The sequence below is a fragment of the Notolepis coatsorum genome, assembly GCF_963971535.1.
Source record: "Notolepis coatsorum genome assembly, contig: SCAFFOLD_1187, whole genome shotgun sequence".
NCBI lineage: Eukaryota > Metazoa > Chordata > Actinopteri > Aulopiformes > Paralepididae > Notolepis > Notolepis coatsorum.
The window spans coordinates 40572-56549 of record NW_028171155.1 but is presented as its reverse complement, the minus strand read 5'-3'; the positions used below and the strand labels follow the sequence as shown (position 1 = coordinate 56549).

The 15978-nt window shown below is 46.3% G+C and overlaps 1 protein-coding gene across 1 annotated transcript; it reads left to right on the top strand.

Annotated features, from left to right (window-relative positions):
- Positions 1-355: 355 nt before the first annotated feature.
- LOC311248334 (adenosine 5'-monophosphoramidase HINT3-like) lies at positions 356-13934 on the top strand. The gene is made up of 5 exons (XM_084339235.1): positions 356-467; positions 623-740; positions 1175-1244; positions 12611-12737; positions 13856-13934. The coding sequence occupies exons 1-5, from the start codon at positions 381-383 to the stop codon at positions 13901-13903; spliced, it is 450 nt and encodes a 149-aa protein (XP_084195361.1). The 5' UTR covers positions 356-380; the 3' UTR covers positions 13904-13934.
- Positions 13935-15978: the final 2044 nt, after the last annotated feature.

Sequence of the window (15978 nt, the reverse complement as noted above, 5' to 3'; positions counted from 1 at the left end):
GTGTAAATGCCATAAAAATACAGTAAATTACCTTTTATCAAAATATTAACCATTACATAAAGGTTGTAATCTGTAAATGTATTTGATTTTACTGTAATTTGACAGGAAGGAATTTGGCAACCATTGATGCCAGATATTTACCGTTTTCTTGCAGCTTTTTTTCTTACAGTACAGTTACTTATGATGATCCACCTCTTTATAGCTGGTTTAAAAGTGGAGAAGGGGCTTATGGACTTCAACTCCATTAGTAGGCTATTCCTATGTAGTGGTTGTAGCTACGGCTACCCTGCCCCCTGCTCTCTCCCGTGAGCTCAAAGTACCGAAAGTGTTGCAGTGGTCTGTGTGTGCGCTCGGCACCAGACTGAAGAGTTTCACAAGATATGTCTCTCTCTCAGTCAAGTGAGAACGAAGATTGTTTATTCTGTGGCATAGCCAGCAAACAGACTGACACGGCATTGGTGTTGAGTGTAAGTAGGCTATGTTATGTTTTTTTTTTCTTTCTTTTTTTTACATTTCAGGGATTGAAAATCCCGTCTGAGATGTGTGATACATTACCTTGTATTTGTGTGTGTGTGTGTGTGTGTGTGTGTGTGACTTGTGCGTGCGTGCGTGTTTTACACAGGATAATGAATTGGTTTGTTTTCGCGACTCTAAACCTGGCGCTGCCCACCATTATCTGGTTGTTCCAAGGATGCACGTCGGGAATTGCAAAATGCTCCAACAGGAACATATACCTCTAGGTAGGTGAACTTTTGCAGGTTGTCCTTTCTACACTAACAGATTAGTGAATAGTGACCAGTGTTTATTAATTTGTATTATGTTATTGTTTATTCTACACCTTATACATAAGACTATAAAACATCAAATCAGAACAAGATTATACTGAGCATTAGGACTACTGTGTTATAAATAGTCATTATGTAGGCAAATTAATCATTGAGATTCAACTTTTTGTCTTTAAACTATGATGGAAATGTCAGTAGCTTACACAATGAAACAAAATGAGAGGAAAAGATAACTTCAACGCTGACCTCTGTTTAAATTAGGTTGTGTTTGTCTGAAAGGTTGTATAAACTGGACAGTGTTGATATATTGATCTGCTCTTTGACAGTGTTTATATATTGATCTGCTCTTTGACAGTGTTGATATACAGTATTGATCTGCTCTTTGACAGTGGAGCGGATGGAGACGATGGGAAGGAGTGTCTTGGAGAGGAACAAAGTCTCTGACCTGGATGACGTCAGGTGAGTGTATTCTCCTTTGAGAGTGACTGACTCACACCTTTTCAGTCTATTTATGGAGGTGAAGAGTAGCCATTGCCTTTTATGGTCTATATGACCGGCGTCATTGTGATGTAAGGTGGTAACTTTCCAATAAGATTAGATTAGATTAAAATGTATTGTCATTATACAGCACAAGTACAGTACAACGAAAAGAAGTTTGGCATCCAACCAGAGTGCAAATGTAGCAGTAAAGTGTAACAGCAATATACAATGTACAGGTGGTTAAACTGGGTACAAAATATACAAATTAGTACTACTGAGTGTAGTGCTAATCACATGCACAGTATGTACAGAGTTATATTTTATAAATGGAGCCAGTATGACTACTACTAACTAAAAAGAGTAGGATGTGTGGATATAGGATATCTGTATATAGATACAGTATAGTAGGGGACTATGTGCAGGTAAGTTCAGACAGGTGAGGATGGGTATAAGATAAGATAAGATAAGATATTTCTTTATTGATCCCCTTGGGTGTATGCGGTGTGAATAAATATATACAGTATATGTTGTGTATATAGTCAAGTCAAGTCAAGTCAAGTCAAGTCAAGAGTTTTAATTGTCACGGCATACAGGTATACAATGAAATGCGGCTGGTCTTGCCCGCGACGATGTGCAATACAGTGGTACAACATATAATAGAATCCAATAAAAATACAGTGGTACAACATATAATAGAATCCAATAAAAACAACAGTGCAATAAACAGGTACATGGTGTGCCATCTCGGTATCTGTACATAGTATTTACAGAGCATATAGGACATGCTAGGTAGCTTTAGTAGTGCAATACACTGTTCCTGATGTTATACTAATTTAAAGTGGCCTTTCCTCTGGCCATAAGTGTGCGTGTGTGCGGCATGAGTGTTAAAGTGGCTGCTAGTGTGTGAGCGTGCTCAGCGTGCGTGTCGTGTATGTGCTTGTGTGTGCTTGTGTGTGGATAGTTCAGTTTCTGTGTCTCTCAATGTTCATTGTTCAAGGCTCTGATGGCCTGGGGGAAGAAGCTTAGCCTAAGCCTCTCCGTCCTAGTAGCTGGGGTTCGCAGGCGTCTGCCTGACCTCAGCAGCTGGAACAGGCTGTTATTGGGGTGGTGGGGGTCTTTCATTATCCTGCAGGCTCTGAATTTGCACCTCTTGTTGTATAGAGCCTGCAGGGGAGGTAGCGCAATACCCGTGGTACCCTCGGCTGAGCGGACCACTCTCTGTAGGGCCTTCTTGTCCTGTGCCGTGCTGTTCCCATACCAGGCAGTGATGTTTCCGGTCAAGATGCTCTCTACAGCTCCTGAGTAGAAGGACTGGAGTATCTTCCCCGATACTCTGAACTTCCTTAACTGTCTCAGGTGGAAGAGGCGCTGCTTCGCTTTCTTTACTACTGTGTCTATGTGTATTGACCATGTCAGATCCTCTGAGATGTGGACCCCCAGGTACTTGAAGCTGCTCACCCTGTCCACGGTAGCCCCGTTAATCATCAGTGGTGTGTGTGTCTCCTGCTGTCCTCTCCTATAATCCACGATCAGCTCCTTGTATACAGCATTATAGTACATGCTATCATACAGAGCTAAGGGTTATGTGCAGATGTACAAGTAAGTATATGAGGGGTTATATGTAAGGGATAATGTATAGCTACGAGGTCATTGTCGCAAAATAATTGACCGACACGGAGTTTAGAACACCGAGGCGCCTCGCCGAGGTGTTCTTTAAACGTAGTGAAGGTGTTAGGGATTGTGTTGGCAGAGGACCCAAGCGCAAACAGAGACGAGGGAGAGGTAGATGTAAATTGTCAAAGTGAGCACTGCTCCTTTAATTTGAACACTTCGAGCCAGGGGTGAAGTGTAACAAAAATAATCCAAAGGCAGCAGTAAAACAAAACAATGGAATAGCTCAGTTTAAGACTGGCAGAGGGCAAAATACAAAACAAAGAATAATCTCATAAAGAGAGCAAGTCCAAAAGCACAACACAAATTCACAACAACTGACTACAAAATAAAACCCTAACAAACAAGACGAACTTTACGCGAAAACAAAAAATTGTGGAACAAACAATTGACACTGGGAAACTTACTATGAACACAGGAGAACAGCACATGAACAAGAACGTGGATATCAAGCATGGAACCGAAACAATGAACCGACAACAAGAGTAGGGAACACACACCAGATATAGGGGAAACAATTAACACTAGAGAGACAGCAGGGCAATTAGTAAAACGAGACGCACATGAGGGAAAGGCAGAACTAACACACAGGGCTACAGGAAAACACAAGACCAAACACACTGGGGAATTAAACAGGGAACCATACAAGGAACTAATAAATAACAATTAACAAGGGAACAAGAGACAATGTAGCAGGGGAAGGGCACAGAGAGACATGTACACATTAAATATCCACCAGTGCAAGTGAAGGAGGAGTAGTGACAACAAAGATCCAGGGGCTGGGAAAAGTCTATGCAAAGGTGGGGGCTGTTGAGGAGTAGTGGAAAGTCTGTGCAAGGGTGGGGGCTGTTGAGGAGTAGTGGAAAATCTGTGCAAGGGTGGGGGCTGTTGAGGAGGATGGAAAGGGGAGAAAGGTCCAGGGACAGGTGGACCCTCACAGAAGGTCAATTATTTTGCGACAATGACCGAGTATAGCTATACATTATCCCGCTTATTACATGGCTAACTTACTAACAATATACCTAATTCATTTTACACCATCGACAAGACGAGATCAAATGCAGACGCAGTTCTGTTCTGTCGCTCCGCTGTCATCGCCGGCAGCTTCGCCAGCAGCCGGCAGGTGTGTCTGATTGGCTGCACTGATGCAGTGTGTGTCAGTGGGCTTGATTGCTACAGCTGCGCACAGCGGTCATTATTACTCGGCAGAGGTCCGTTATCGAGTAATAACGGACCTCTGACGAGCGCTATTGACCAATCACAATCAAGCATTTCGGCGAATGTTAAAACGCCATGTAATAAGCAGGTATATTCAGATAAATATATAATATATGGCCTTTATTTGACCACTATGAGTAGCTTAGATGTTTGGGATTGGACTTCGACTTCATTGAGTGCTTATCCTTATCAGTAGGGCACAAGTATCTTGTGTTATTATAAATACATTTACATATCTGTAGGTACTATACTATCTATATCCCTTACCTACTCTTTACTAGTTACGCTGCTGGCCAGTACTGTCTTTATACCGGTATCACTGTATATATTGTGGTGCTGGGGATACACAGTTAGGGGCAACACACAACACAGACCCCATATTTATTGGAATCCAAAGGGAGGGAGAAGAGTGATAAGGGTGGTTGCCTGGCCCGTGGTGAATTCCAAAGAAGTCTGGGGGGGGGGGGGGGGGGGGGGAGAAGAGGCGTGGTGTCCCAGCGGTCGTCACGCTTGGTGGTGCGGCCGGCCAGTCTTCTCCGTCTCTAGGGCAAAAGAACAAAGGTGCGAGCTCTGGTCTGAGGTGAGTCAGACTAACCTGCCCATGTGCTGTCAGAAGCCTCCTTTTGTGTGGCTGCTGACGAGGCCTGATCAGTTCCTGGTGTGGGTGATTCACCCATAGATATATATAGAACACTAGATAGCTTGCCCGCGCTGCCGGCCAATGGAGAGTGACGTCACTGAACCGCCGCCATCTTGGGAGGGTCAGCCTTGAGTGAGAGTGAGTGAGCTGCACAGACAAAAATACTCATAACTCGCTGAAATATTGACGGATTTACAAACGGTTTGGTTTATTACAAGCATTATTAACGTGGCTATGATTCAAGCGGTTTGTAAACAAAAACATCTTTAATTTTTTTTATAAGTATGCAGTATCATAACTACATCTTTGATGTTTATAGCAAACCAACCCGTTTGTAAATCCGTCAATATTTCAGCGAGTTATGAGTATTTTTGTCTGTGCAGCTCACTCACTCTCACTCAAGGCTGACCCTCCCAAGATGGCGGCGGTTCAGTGACGCTGGTGACTCCGCCTTAAGCTATCTAGTGTTCTATATATATCTATGGATTCACCAGCTGTATTGACGAGGCCTGATCAGTTCCTGGTGTGAGTGATTCACCAGCTGTGGCTGCTGATTGCCATGCTGCCTGTTTCTCCCAGCTCTCTGCTGTGGGGCTCTATGGCCTGGTGAATCCCTAATCACAATATTAATAATACAACTCTGTACATACATCTGATTAGCACTATTACTCACTAGTACTCATTTATATATTTTATACCCAGTTTAATCACCTGTACATTGTACATTACTATTGTACTTTACTGTTACATTTACACTCTTCCAAACTTATTTTGGTTGTACTGTACTTCTTGTACTGTATAATGATAATACATTTGAATATAATCTAATGTATCTTCCCCTGCAGGATGTGAGTTAACCCTGCAGTGGGTAACATCTAATTAACAGTTTGTTTGAATTCTGACCAAAAGAAATTATAATAAAAGGTTGTCACGGATGAGTAGGGTGATATGAAACCGTTCCAATAACCACTGTAGCCCAAACATGCCTTCTGTAGGAACCAACATGTATATTTAGGTATCATTTCATTTTCATTTGATTATTTCAGTATAACAATTGCAAGCAAGTCTATTTTTGTTTACTATTACCCTAACGCAGAGGTTCTCAAAAACGATTATTTTTTTAATTATTATTATTATTTTTAAATGTATAGACAATGTGTACATGAATCATTGTCACATGAAAACATGTTTGCACCAGATTTAGCAGAAGCTAATTTCCATCTGTAGTCTATACAAAAAACATGAAATACAAACAGTGCAAGGCGACAGTTACAGCATTGGCATGTTAAAAAAAATTATAATCTGGCAACATATTTTGGCAAAATATGCCTAGTTTTATAAATGTGTATTGATAACATAGTGCTGTAACTAATTACAGTTTCTAATAAATATGCATGAACAATTTCAACAATGTGTGCTTTTATTTTGATATTCCTTAATTCCACGTTGAAATTATGCGATATATTAAGTGTGGGGTCGCCAAAAGAAATCCTAAATAAAGTGGGGTTGTGGTATAAAAAAGTTTGAGAACCTCTGCCCAAACGCGTCACAATCAAGAGCCTACTTAGCCTTTTGATAGCATTTCTCGTTGATGGCAGTCACTACACCTTCTGAAAGTGTCAGCATGGCTCGGGGCTTCTAGGCAGTCAGGTCCCTCATCCTGTACCATCTTTTAACCCTGTCACTACCACACTACAGAAGATTAACGTTAGGTTATGACTATAACCAAGTTCTGTTAGTTAGGGGCGATGCTTGGCATCACTACTGCACTATCTCGCGTACGTGCACGCGTACTGAATAAACCACAAATGTACCTCTAATACCAGTATTAGTCTGACCACACCCCTCATCAGCTTACCTTCATAAGCAGGTGTGTGGTCACCTGCTCTCCTCCTTCCCAAGCTTTCACCACAAGGTGAGGACAAGGGCTGCAGCGGTCGTCTGATGCCAAGCATCGCCCCTAACTAACAGAACTTGGTTATAGTCATAACCTAACGTTCTGTATCGTTAGTGGCTTAGCTTGGCATCACTACTGCACAAGGGAGGCCAAGCGGAGCCACTTGGCTGACAAATACACCCCGCTGACAGCCCCCCAAAACCATCAGAACAGGGAGGGCCGAGCCCCCCCGACCCCCCCTAATGGAGGGTAGCCCCCCTATTAGGGACGTCACGGGAGGGCGACGGACCCGACCGTGCGAAGAGGCACTCAAGCAACTCAACGCACAGGGTGAGCAGACCGTGGCTTGACCCCACGACTACACACACGCACAACCCGCATGCCACCCGGGAACGAACGGAGGAACAACCTCGTTACTGCCCCCAGAATCACGGGGTCAAGGGCAAACCCAACCCCGTGGCAAGGCCGTAGCAGCGGAGCACGAAGGAAGACCCAGACCCACCAAAAGGACTGGACTCCCTAGAATGGGGGCCCGGAGAAGTCCATGATGCCAGCATCAAGACCCCACCAGGTGGGCACGTAGTGCCCCGCCCCCCACATCGCCAGCGTATTCGGACAAAGGCCCCTCAGTTACCGCACCTGGTATTCCCAGGCGGAACCAACCAGGCCAGAACCCGCCCAGCTTCCGAGATCGGACGAGATCGGGCGTGCCCAGGTCGGTATGGCCGTAAGCCGAGCGGGCCCCGTCCCCCCAATAGTACACCGCCTGGCACACTGACCCCGCAGAACAGGCAGTCAGCATGGCCGTAAGCACACAAAAAAGGTTAACCAACGGAAGCAGGCAGCGCACCGGGGAAAAACCAGGCAACAGGCTGTTAACCCTAGCCTGGAGACTGCGGACGAGACAGGCGCCAGAGGGGACAGCTGAACACAGCCGCCCCGGCGGAAGGAGCGTAAGCTGGCGGTGTTGCATGACCAAGCCTCCATTTAACAACCCCCACCCAGAGGGGTCGAGGCAGAGAAGGCTGACACGATTGGCAGACGTCATGAACGTGCAGGGGCACCCTCAAACGGTGAACCCGGGAGTTGACACTGCTCCAACACACCAGGGAATCAACCACCTCGGTGTTACCCAATGCGGTGGTTGTTCCTATAACCCCTCAAGAAAAAACTCCAAAACACACCTGCGGGTATACACCGGCTATACCGCAGTACAAGTGTTTCAGTTTCCAAAAAGGGTTAACCCAGGCCTACGGGTCGCAAACATCACTTCGGACCGGGCCTGGCGGTACGGGAAGCACAGGGTCACCAGAGGAGGTCAAAAAACCACCCCCACAGGCCCCTCTTCGCCATGCGTGAGAGAGGAGCGAAAAATAATGGAGAACCAGCCCCTAAGCACACCGTACCTGGTATTCCCCGGCGGTCTCCCAACCAAGTACTAACCAGGACCAACCTGTGTAGCGGCCGAGATCCGACGAGATCGAGCGCGTACAGAATGGCATGGCTGTAAGCCATGACGACAGTGCTGAGTAAAAACATACCCAACCAGGGTCTCCATAGCGCTTAACCCTGTGACACCCAGACCGACCTGGCATTTTTCCCCCTGAAAAAAGCCCAAGTCCCTCAGGGTACCAGAACAGCAGATCTGCATCCCCGGCGGACAACGGGTTCAACTGATCTGGACCAGCGTGACCAGAACCAGTCCCGTGCCCTAACCACGCCGACATGCCTACTCCAGGAGAAGGGCAGATATGCGTGTTGATCTTAACATGAAAAGAAGGCGCCACCCAGACGTTCGGACGAACCGCGCCTGGTGGCCCACCCCAAGGGCGTGAGACCCCACTACATATGTTCAGATCCATCCCGTCATCATCCCCCAGACATGAACGAGAATCCGTCGACAACCCACCCAGGTCATGGGATGTGGTCGTCGGAAGAGGAAAAACCCCCATCTCAGTTGCTTTATAAAAACGCTGTTTCAACCACAAGCAACCAAGGCGTGCCAGTCAATCGCCTGTTTACAGCGAGCTAGCACTATACGTGCGTCGGGACACACCCCCATCAATGAACAGGCTATTTAGACCCGTCATTGAATCCCCAAGGCGCCCAGGGGAACGACAAGAGGGGTGTGACACTCCCTAACTCCAACACTTCTGGAATAGAAAGAAGGAAGCATCAACAGTATGTATCCCAGTCTACACAGCCGGGGTAAAAAATGTTCACATTTTTACATCCCACCACCCTCCCATAGGAAAGAGACGGGGATCCCCAGAGAGACTTCCCACACGAGCTGTACAGATTGAAAAGAATATATTGCACCTTGAGCCATGTAAAAAACTGGGTTTAGGGCCTCCGGGGAAGAGGCACTGAACCCATACACACTCAATAAACGAATTGAATCGAATATACATACAATAGAAAAGGACCCTTCTAGAGGGTCCACTCACTTTGACAATCTGAGGAGGAAGGCTCTGTACTCTGATGGAGGCTTCCTCACATGGAAGAAGGAGTCCGAACTCACAGAAGGCCTGAATAGGCGCTTGGTGAGGAGGAGCCCTGACCACCCCCCCTGAAAACAGATCCATCACATGGACCTGAACAGCACACGGAAGTCCTACCAACAGAGACGCGCACGGTGACGTACTCTATGGCGGGGGAATTCCTGCGGTGCACACGCCCAATATACCAGGCCGTGGGACCAGGAACTCCCTCCCCCCCCCCCCCCCCCCCCCCGTAACGTGCCGAACCGCCACGTGACGGGAACCTTGAAGGACAGGGGGTGTACCCCTGACCGACAGAACAATGGGGAGAGGAAAGGTTACCAGTTCACCCCTTTACGACCCCACACCCATGATACGACGTAACGACAAAAAGAGAATATGACACAGTCATAGTCAGCTCTATGAAGCGTTTCACAGCTCCACACAGCGCATGAGCTAACCTGCTATCTGATTTTTACTAAGGAAAAACACAGAATAGAGAGGGCTCTAAGAACCCCGGTCCAACATACACATGTGCTTCTGTGGCCAGTACAACCCAGTTGTAGGTCACATGACACACACAACCCATCATCACCTACAAAAAATGGCAAAAACACTCAACAGAGGAACGCCGTTTTTTCCACAATGAGAGAATACATCATTCTTGATTAGTATCGACCACAGGCCTTGCTAAGCACACATGACAGCAACCAAACCAATTTCCCTTTAGGAAATAAGTTTCTCCAGCAGATTTAGCACAACCTCAGCAATCAAGCTAAGAGTTACATCGTATCCCTACCACACAAAAGACACAATTAATGCACAACATGTCTGATAGGAGGTGATAAAGTCCCCAGGGAACCGGGGGGGAAAACACAATCCTCCTATTTTACCCTCAATACGGCCAGTTAAAACAGGAAAACCTGTTAATGTGTGAACTCACTGTTCATTGTCATCACAGTCTGAGAAAGAACATTCTTTTACTCACTTGTCACCAAGCATAGCTTCATAGGTTAGTTGCCTTAGTAGTGAGTACACGGTACACATAAACACCATGATGTTTCTCACACAACAACCAGATCAATACATCACGATCTGCACGGAGAAGCTAACTGCCAGTGACAAAAACAGCTCACACATAACCCGCAACGTATCCCAAATGCATTGCAACAACACACGTTTTGGGAAAAAACACCGTTATTCACAATACATTTAGCAAAGTAAAACCAGAAGACGTGTTATGAGGTCTGGCCAACCCCGTACCTACCCGGAACGCAGATCAGCGAAGTGCAGTCACAAGACACCGTAGAACACAGCCGTCCTGTGTTGTTCGATCCGGGCAGCGTCGCCGCTCCAACCAGTCGCTACAGTCCTCTTTGTTGACGCAATCCCCGTCCAGGTTCAGGGCAGGGTCGACGAACATCCCCTGTCAAGGATGACGTCGTGGTCAAGAGTGTAAAACATGTTAAAATCAAAGCACGTTCAACAGAATAGCATCAAGCTAACGGCTGCTCCAACCGTTCGGGTGCTATTGCTTCCGCTCGCGAGACGCCGATCTAACGACGCACGCGATCAGAAGCGAGCTCCCGGCGGCGCGCGAGAAGCTAAGCTACCCCGCGCCAGGCCACTGACCGGCTAACCGTAAGCTATGAACATGTAAACAATGACATAACACTCACCCAGACAGGCCGCCGTTCTGAACCTCTCCACACTTTTTAAGAGAAAAGAGAAAACAAGACGTCAACACCGCTTCACAACGGTGACATTACCACGTCCGGCGGAATCAGCACAGTACCAACTGGCCTGTATAGCTGACTTTGAACATGAATCTGCCGCTATCGCACATTACATGCACATATCCCCTCGTGAAGGAATACTCTCATTTGGATATGAAAGATGGGGTCTTAACACGGTGACAGAGAGAATCCACTCGTCCAGAACACACAGGGATCACCAGTGTCAATGGTCGCGGCCCACTATAGTTAAACTATAATGGCCTTCAGACCAAGGTCTTCTGTCGCCTAGGTGGCTAAACAAAGGACCCTAGCCTGGGGCCGGTTTCCATAAACTTTGTCAAGTAGCCCCCATAGCACTAACAGACAAGTGGAGCCCGCCAGCAAACACTACTCACCCAACCTGGAACGCACCGCTTCTCACAACAGCGGCATGTCCGACAGTTCAGCTGTGGCCTGACAGGTTTCACCCCAACAAACACAGCAAGGAACTGCAGTTGAGAAGCATGCAGCGGCGTGCTCCCAATACGAAAACCGGTGGAGGGTTTTTAGAATGATCATCATCTTCCAGACACTCCAGTACGAAGACAATATCGCCGTATTTTCTCGAAAAATTGTGAGAGAGAAAATAAAGATATGATGTCAACGTATCCTTGTTTCCCAAAGCTGTTCCTAATCCAATTTCTTCCATCATGGTGTCAAGTGTGGGGATCTACCGAGGCACCTCTTCCTTGTGGTGAAAGCGAGAAGGAGGAGAGCAGGTGACCACACACCTGCTTATGAAGGTAAGCTGATGAGGGGTGTGGTCAGACTAATACTGGTATTAGAGGTACATTTGTGGTTTATTCAGTACGCGTGCACGTACGCGAGATAGTGCAGTAGTGATGCCAAGCTAAGCCACTAACGATACAGAACTGCTCAGCTCATCACGAGCAATTAGGGGTTAAGTGTCTTGCTCAAGGACACTTCGACACGCTACCCGGGAAGAACGGGAATTGAACCGGGAACCTCCGGATTAGCAGACCACTGCTCTACCCCCTGAGCCACTCAGACATGCGCCACGGAGAGATTCGGTGTTAAACAAAAAGGACATATCTGTGTGCGTTTGACCCCCGATCGTGGCTCATCTGTCCCTTTGCCTGTTAGCCAGATTGTACCGACATCAGCTTCATGTCACATCTACTACAATCAGTCCCATACAATCAGCTTCTATCCCCAGGCCATCAGGATGCTCAACGACAATAACACTATATGTAACAAACCATCAAATACACTCACAGCACACACATCCACACGTACACACTCACTTTAAATAAACAACTCACTGTAGCACCCACTTTACCCACTTTAGACACTTTAACACACTTTATATTTATTTATAAGAGATTTGCACTACAACTCATACCTCATTGCACCTTACCCTAAGTTGTACCTCACCCCATTTCTGCATTGTACTGTATATTGTATTGTAACTCAGTTAAAAATGTGTTTCCTACTCTGTATTGTATATATGTATATTGAACACTTTTGTTTACACTTGTTTACGTACTTTTGACTTTCTATTTTCTACTTTTTCTATTTTCTACTTTATCTATTTTTTATCAAGCACACTCTCTGGAGCAAAACAGGAAAAAGCATTTCATATAAAAGTATTCTGTATTTTTGTATGACAAACTAATAAAGAAACTTGAAACTTGTCTCTGCAGGTTGGGGTTCCACCTGCCCCCCTTCTCATCCGTCGCCCACCTGCACCTCCATGTCATCGCACCGGCCAGTCGGATGAGCTCCAGGTCTCTCGCTCGCTACGGGCCGCGTTCTTATTGGTTCATCACCGTGAGTGGCCGCCATGATGAGGCAGTTAATGGTAGAATCTGTAACGCTGTCAAACAGCAACCCCTCCGAGGCAAAATACTGTGAGTTTCTCCAGATCTCTTGGCAGGACCTGAGGTGTGTGACCTCTGCAATAGTAACCCCTCCCCCAATAGGGAGGTGTAGTGGTTACGTCATTGCTGTTTCTGGCCGGTCCACCTCGCAAAATTGGAATGTATTTCCCCATTGCCCATTTCTCGTTTAAAACAAATAAAGCATGAACATTTGCATGGTGTACCTTTCTGTGCGTATTCATCCACAATCTATAGCTCAACATGAAAATATTCGCAATTAATCGTAAAAAAAGAATCGCCAAATTGTATTTCAACCAAAAATGCTTAAACAATAATGTTAGTGATAGAAGGTAACTCATTTTGTGCAGAAATGGAAAGCTTTCCAATGTTCATGAGGCAGAATTGTTACAATAGCCGATAATCCATTTTCCCAATGATAAATCCCTAAACGGGTGGACCTCGCGGGTGACCCAAACTGACGTCAGACTACACCCCCCTATGCACACTCAACTCCAACCCACACATCAGACCGAAACTAAAACATTTAAACCAAATTGTAATACCAAGAGGAACACTTTTGCCCTAGAGATCGCTGTTTGACGACCTTACATATTCTACCTTTACCCTAACAACCTATAGGTTGTTGAAAATGATTTAGTGATGCGCTCCCGACACGAGACGTAAATTGGAAACAATGTGGTTTGCGTTTGACTTTGTAATGTGGGCCTTCTTTTCTTTATCCAACATCACGTTTAACCCTTTCACTACCACACTACCAAACCCTTTCACTGCGAGTCTGCGACAATACAGAAGGTTAACCCTTGCACTGCCACATGACAAAAAACTTCTGTAGAGTGGTAGTGAAAGGTTAACCTTCTGTAGTGTGGTAGTGAAAGGTTAACCGTCTGTAGTGTGGTGGTGAAAGGTTAACCTTCTGTAGTGTGGTAGTGAAAGGTTAACCATCTGTAGTGTGGTAGTGAAAGGTTAACCGTCTGTAGTGTGGTAGTGAAAGGTTAAAGGGTTTAACGTCATTGTGAATTATTGATCAACTCCTGTGTTTTGTTGCAGGTTGACAAAGTGCTCCATCAGCTGAGGACGCACAACAAGGTCAAGTGAGGAACGTCTACATGGATCGTAAAGGAGGCTTTTTTGCAGTTCTGTTTCATGCTAGCTTCCGCTCAGCGTCATATTGCATATATCTCGCTTCAGCGTATATACACTGAATAATTTCAAAATGTACCTTTACATACCAACATCCGTCTGACCACACCCCCATCTGCTGCCTATATAAGCAGGGGTGGGGCCACACAATCATCTCCTTCTCAAATTTCACCACAAGGAAGTGCCTGTTATATACCCCACTTGACGTGGAGAAAAATATTTAGTCTGAGGAAAGGAAAACAGAAGACAAGGAGATATGTTGACATTATATCTTTATTTTCTCTCTCACTATTTTCGAGAAAATACGGCGATATTGTCTTCGTCACTGGAGTGTCTGGAAGATGATGATCATTCTGACCTCCACCGGCTTTTTCGTATTAGGGGCTCGCGCCGCTGATATACTCCCCAACTGCAGTCCTCCTTGCTGCGGCTGGATGGGTATTGACCCTCCGGTCATACAGCTGGACTGTGGGAGGCACCGGCTGTTGTGAGAAACTGGGTTGCTTCCGGGTTGGGTGAGTACTGTTTTGCTTGCGAGCGCTAGTTGTCTGTTAAACGCTATGGGGGTTAGCTGACAATTTTACGAAAGCCGACCCCGGACTGGGGTCCTCTGTTCGGCTTCTTAAGCGGCGGACGGAGGATCTTGGTCTGACGCCCATGATGGTCAACCTAGTGGGCCGCGACCGAGACCTGGTTAAAACCCGGGATTCTCTGGACGAGCGGATGCTTCTCTGTCCCGTGCAGGCCCCATCTTTCACATGAATGTGGAAGGACACCCTAACGAGGAAATGTGGGCATGGATCTTCGTTATCGGAAGATCCATGCTCAAGTCGGCTGCAGCCCGGATGGGATTTGTGCCGGCTCCGCTGTATGTCTGGTAAATCACTGTTGAAAACTGTGTTGACATTTCTTTTTCTCTTCCCTCTTAGGATGGGGAGGGACTCAGGCGGTGGCCTGTCTGAAGTGTGGCTTATTATGTCGTTGTGTACAGTTCAGGTGATAGCTGCTTAGCTGGCGTGCTAGTTTGTGGCCTACTGTGTTAGCTGCGGCGCTAGCTCGTTGTGTTCACTAGGCTAGTAAACATTAGCTTGTTGCTATCAGTCGGACGGCTGTTAGCTTAATGCTACACTGTTGAAATGTTACTGTGACTATAACATGCCTAGAAACAATTTTTTCCTAAAGAAAAGGTTGTTTGGTCACTTATCATGTGTGCTTAGCAAGGTCTGTGGCCATTACATAATCGAGGACTTGTGTCTTCTCTCGTTATGAAAAACGGCGTTCCTCTGTAGTAAGAGTGTACTTTTGCCATTTTTTGTTGTGATGAAGGGTTGTGTGTGTCGTTGTGATCTACAACTGGGTTAGGTTTGGTCCACAGAAGCACATGTGTAAGTCTGGACCGGGGCTCTTAAAGGGGCCCTCTCTGTTCTGTGTTTTTTTCCTTGGTAAAACTCAGATAGCAGGTTAGCACATGAGCTATGTGAAGCTGTTAATGCTTCATGTAGCAGGCTATGACTGGGTCATGGCTCTACTTTGTCATTACATCGTATCAGGGGTGAGGGGTCGTAAAGGGGTGAACTGGTAAACCTTTCCTTCCCTTTTCTGATTGGTCAGGGGTTAAAACCACCTGTCTTTCAGGGTTCCTGTCACGTTGCTGTTCGGCACGTTACAGGGTAAGGGGGGGGGGGGGGGGGGAGTTTCCTGGTCCCACGCCCTGAAAGATTGGGCGTGTGCACTGTGGAAATTCCCCCGCCATAGAGTACGTCACTGAGCGAGTCTCTATTGGTAAGACTTCCGTGGGTTGTTCAGGTCCATGTTATGGATCTGTTTCAGGGAGTTGTCAGAGCTCCTCCTCACGAAGCTCCTCCTCAGGGAGAAGTGCCTTCTGTGAGTTCGGACTCTCCTTCCCAGTGAGGGAGCCTCCTCAGAGTTTCAGAGCCTCCTCCTCAGATTGTCAAGGTGAGTAGAACTTCAAAAAGGAGTTCTGCTCTATTGTGTGTGTATTCGATTCAATTCGATTATTGAGTGTGTAT

What these genes read in the sequence shown, in the direction of transcription:
- LOC311248334 (XM_084339235.1), top strand. Translation starts at nt 381, where the DNA reads ATGTCTCTCTCTCAGTCAAGTGAGAACGAAGATTGTTTATTCTGTGGC. An exon ending in ACACGGCATTGGTGTTGAGT is followed by an intron (nt 468 to 622) that starts GTAAGTAGGCTA and finishes TGTTTTACACAG; the next exon opens with GATAATGAATTGGTTTGTTT. An exon ending in TCTGACCTGGATGACGTCAG is followed by an intron (nt 1,245 to 12,610) that starts GTGAGTGTATTC and finishes TTGTCTCTGCAG; the next exon opens with GTTGGGGTTCCACCTGCCCC.